Below are 4777 nucleotides of genomic sequence, written 5' to 3' on the forward strand. Positions count from 1 at the left end.
ATCCTTTATCGCCGGTAACCGTTGGGTAAGCATCATATTAAATGGAAACCCTTTTTATTTTATTTTTTAAAATTTTTATGATGTCATAAAAATTTAACTTCTGAATTTGAATTGACTGCTTTTGTATTAAAGAAATTAATTTTAGTCTGTTATTAATTTGTGAAATTAAAATATTTTAAATTCATATTTGATAATATCAGTGGTCGTAATAATTATGAATTATTTTAAAAATAAATAAATAAATAAATATTATTAGAATAGATGGTTAAATATTATTTAAGTATTCAATTAATGAATGAAAATTTTTTATGAGAAATATATGATTATTTAATTTTATTAATAGAAATGTTTTTTATAAATTAATTTATTTATTTAAAAAAAATAATAAATTTTGTAAAAATTAGCAAGAAAAAGGAAGAAATAGCAAAACTAAAAAACAAAAGAGAAAGAGAGAATGACAAATGGGAAAGAAAAAGAGCTGATGGGTCGCTTTTTTATATCAGTGGTGTGTCGCTTTAAAGCCTTTTTACTAATCCCACATTCACCAACTTGCTCCTTAAACACAATCTGAACTCTCTCTTCTTCTCTGAATCAAATCGCGGATTGGGAATATTTTTTTTCACTTTTAATTACTTCAGGATTTGGATTTAGTTTCGCATTTTGGATTCTGTGGATTTCTCCTACCTAATTTGGTCGAATGTAAGTGATTTTGATCTCTCTCTGATTTTTCTTGGCTTTTAATAACTGTTTGGTTCCCGAGAAATCTGAGGAGAAGGAAGGAGTCTGTGGATTTTTTTAATTCTTTTTCAAGCTATACTTGGTTGCTTCGAGATTTCTAGTTTTCTTCTAATGGATCACAGTTCTTCTTTTTGTTTTTTTTTTTTTAAAAACGTTTGACCGACATTGTCGCTTATTGTTCCTCTGTTAGTGAATTAATTATTACGTAACATATGATTCCAATTTTCTCTCATGGTTTTTGTAAAACATGAATGATTTCATGCGGCTAAGTTGTGAAAAAGAACTGTAGATTTCTAAGCGGTTTAAGAAAGCTGCAATATAATTAACTTGATCAACTGTTCTCCAACTTTTTTTTTTTTTCATTTTAATTGAAGAACTTGTGATTTTCCTGCTTTTCTGGCTGCTACCTTTTGGTAAAGGATCTCATTTGAAGGAGCTTCCTTTATCCATAATGTGATGTTATGGATCTGGCAACTTTGCCAGGACTCTGCATTTGGGAAATAAATTAAAATTATTGATTTGTTTTCATTTGTGCTTCTGCCAAGAAGCTCATGCGTAATCTTTCTTCCTTGATAGAAGGAGAACTTGGGAAATGATGATTACCGCTTGGAACGATGACTAATACTGCTTGCGAGATGGTTAGGGGCTCTAACCTGTTGGTTGGAAGATGTCAATGAATGGAATGTTTTCTGAGGGACTAACCGGAGAGGCATCTCTCAATCGGGATTTTGAAGCTTTGAGTGTGTCACAGAGGCTTGTTAGAAGTGTTAGTCAGAAGTTGAGGAAGAAAAATAATAGATGTGAAGGAGAGGAAGAGGATAACGTGAGGGGGGTTTCTGTAAAATGTCTAACCTTATATGGAAGGGGTGACGGTTGTAAAGTGGGTGCTGACACAGGTGAGGAATATGGGGATCCAAGTAGTAGGAGAAGGTTATCAAGTGCCAGTGAAGAAGGAAAGGGCTACAAACCAATATGTGGTACTGACGATACTGGAGTTGATTGCTTCTCATATGGGGTTAGGGAAAGGTTTTGGAGGAAAAATAACAAAAAAGATTTAGAACTTGAAGATTCAATACAAAACAGCAGGTTGCACATCTTTCTTCCAGATGACGTGTTGGAAATGTGTTTAGTGAGACTACCATTGACCAGTCTTATGAATGCACGCCTTGTATGCAAGAAGTGGAGATACTTGACCACCTCTCCTCGTTTTTTGAAGATGAGACGAGATGGTTTGTATCAGAGTCCATGGCTGTTTCTGTTTGGGGCTGTTAAAGATGGCTATTGTTCTGGGGAGATACATGCATTGGATGTATCACAGGACCAATGGCATAGGATTGATTCTGATATTCTAAAAGGAAGGTTTATGTTCTCTGTTGCTAGCATCCAGGATGATATTTATATTGTTGGAGGTTGTTCTAGCTTGACACACTTTGGGAGAGTGGATAGGAGCTCGTTCAAAACTCACAAAGGGGTCCTGGTGTTTAGCCCTTTAACAAAATCTTGGCACAAAGTTGCTTCCATGAGGTATGCAAGATCAATGCCTATTTTGGGAATTTCTGAGGTTAGCTCTGATTTTTCAGTTGTTCATGGTCATCAGCATCGGCAAGAAAGGCGCTTTCCCAGGTCTCGAATGGGTGGGGTATCAGATGTTTATGAGGATCCTCATCGTCTTTCACTAAGACGTCAGTACAGAAATGCTTTTGATGAAAGCGATGCATCATTGTTTTGCGGCAGAAAGTCGCACAAGTTCATCGGGCAAAAAAATGATCAGCAAAATTCCAAGGGTTGTAAAAGGTTTGTATTGGTTGCTGTAGGAGGTCTTGGATCTTGGGATGAGCCTCTGGATTCTGGAGAAATTTATGATCCCATATCAAATAAGTGGACAGAAATCCAGAAGTTGCCAATAGATTTCGGGGTGGTCTGTTCTGGGGTTATATGTAATGGGATCTTTTATGTTTATTCAGAGACAGACAAGCTCATGGGATATGACATAGAAAGGGGATTCTGGATAGGAATCCAAACCTTCCCATTCCCTCCCCGTGTTCATGAGTATTACCCCAAACTTGTATCTTGTAACGGTCGATTATTCATGCTTTCAGTTTCTTGGTGTGAAGGAGATGGCCAAATAGGCCAGAGAAACAAGGCTGTTAGGAAATTATGGGAGCTAGATCTTATGTACCTTACGTGGACTGAAGTGTCAGTACATCCTGATGCCCCAATGGACTGGAATGCTGCATTTGTTGCAGACAAAAACCTTATATTTGGGGTGGAAATGTTCAAAATCTTTGGTCAAGTGTTGGATTTCCTGACTGTATGTGACGTTTCAGACACAGAGACTAACTGGAGTCATATTTCAAGGAATCACATGACACATGAATTGGATGCTTCTTCATGTATTACTAAATCTCTAGCTGTGCTACATCTGTGAAGTTCTTGGTGAATATTCTGATTTGTGCAGAAAATTTTAGAAATTTTATTTATCACATGAGGAGATTTTGAGCATAGATTGTCAGTCTGAATTTCATTCTTTGGACATAATGAGTTTGCATCTGGCAGTTTGTTCTGTCTATTTTATTCAGTGCTGTTCATAAATTTATCCTGTATTCCTAATCTTACTTTCTTTCTTATGTTGCATTAATAATGAATTCATATGTTTTTCATCCAGTTTGATGGTTTATTCATTAGATAGATCAGCAACTTTTTCTTTTCTTTTTATTTTTTATATTGTTTTGTTTGTGGGTGGGGTGTTGTTCACTTGGAAGGTTTGAAGAATGCTGTACTACCATTGGAGACCATGATGCTAGCAGTATAGACAAATGGTTTTGGATGCTTCTCTGTGTTTGACTCCCTGAAGCAGGTCGTTTTCCATGTAAATAGGACGTGCTATTTGTCATTCTCAGTATTACGTAATCAGTCCCATCTATTAATGTTTTTTTAATGATATTATCTCATTTAGTGGTGTGTTCAACACACACATAATTCCTTCTGGTGTGTCAAGTTACAGTATGCCATGATGCATTAATGATCTGAAGACATGTAGCTGATAGAAGAAATGTGGAAGAAAGGAGGTTTAAGTGGCCGTGGCACGGTTTGAATAAAACCAACCAAACCGACTGATTAAAAAATCCAACTCCATACATCAGTTTAAATTTCAAATATGGATTGGATTGGCTTTTTTCTCTAAACACTCTTCTTTTTGGTTGGTTTAGAATATTAGTTGCTGAACATCCCTTTCATTTTCAAATCTTAACCTCTTCTTATATCTTTTATGTCTGTGAAGAACATCTCCCAGTGATCAACTTCCAGTCTTTTGTGTGTCTCTTTTATCCTCGCTTTCTCTCTGAACAAGAAATTCCGTCTCTTGATGGTCTTTGATTTCTCTTTGCATGTCTCCTCCATGTACAAAATATAACTTGATAAAGAGCATAGGACATCCCTGTAGATAGCTTGGTTTGTTTTTTTGGTAAGCATAAACTTTTTTTATCTCCTTAATTTCATTTTTTTGTTTATGGTTTTTGAGTAGGTCAGTAAATATAGTATCACTTTATCTTTTCTGCTTTTGAGCTATTGGCTGCTGTTATTGGTTTTTTCCCTTATTGTTCTAAAGTAAATACAGTATCACTTTATCCTCTTAACTCCTTTAGGTTTTGGGTTTGCTGCTCTCCTCCTTAACTTTTGTGTATTATGTTTTCCAATTTGCAAGGTTTATTTAGATTTAGAAATATGAATATTGGTTCATTTGCTCTCTCAGGCTTTTGTTATGTTAGTGTGTCATGACACCTCTAACTTGGGTATGAATATCATTTTCATGTTCTTTTCTGTTTGGTTTTATTTTCTTTTTCTCTCTCCTCCTGCTCAAGGTTTTATAGCAATTTGGGTTTGCAACAATTTAGTTATTCCATTTTAAAGGATATTCATCTTTTGTAGAAGTTGCATCTTCAGTAACTCGGGATTATTCTGAGTTTGGGTCAACAATACTGAGGTCAGAAGCTGAAGGAAAATTTTTGTCTGCCTATTATTATCATGACGAATTGATGAT

The 4777-nt window shown here is 35.4% G+C and overlaps 1 protein-coding gene across 2 annotated transcripts; it reads left to right on the top strand.

The window, feature by feature from the left end:
• The first annotated feature begins 438 nt into the window (after positions 1-438).
• On the top strand, positions 439-3402 carry LOC110615852 (F-box/kelch-repeat protein At5g42360). 2 transcript variants are annotated; one of them, XM_021758023.1, is made up of 2 exons: positions 439-699; positions 1315-3402. In XM_021758023.1, exon 2 carries the CDS (start codon positions 1406-1408, stop codon positions 3164-3166), a length of 1761 nt encoding a protein of 586 aa, XP_021613715.1. In that variant the 5' UTR covers positions 439-699; positions 1315-1405; the 3' UTR covers positions 3167-3402. The 2 variants fall into 2 exon arrangements, with proteins under 2 accessions (XP_021613715.1, XP_021613716.1); XM_021758024.2 differs by having other exon boundaries at positions 469-699; positions 1287-3402.
• The last annotated feature ends 1375 nt before the right edge of the window (positions 3403-4777 follow it).

The sequence above is a fragment of the Manihot esculenta genome, chromosome 5 (genome assembly GCF_001659605.2).
Source record: "Manihot esculenta cultivar AM560-2 chromosome 5, M.esculenta_v8, whole genome shotgun sequence".
In the NCBI taxonomy this organism is placed as follows: domain Eukaryota; kingdom Viridiplantae; phylum Streptophyta; class Magnoliopsida; order Malpighiales; family Euphorbiaceae; genus Manihot; species Manihot esculenta.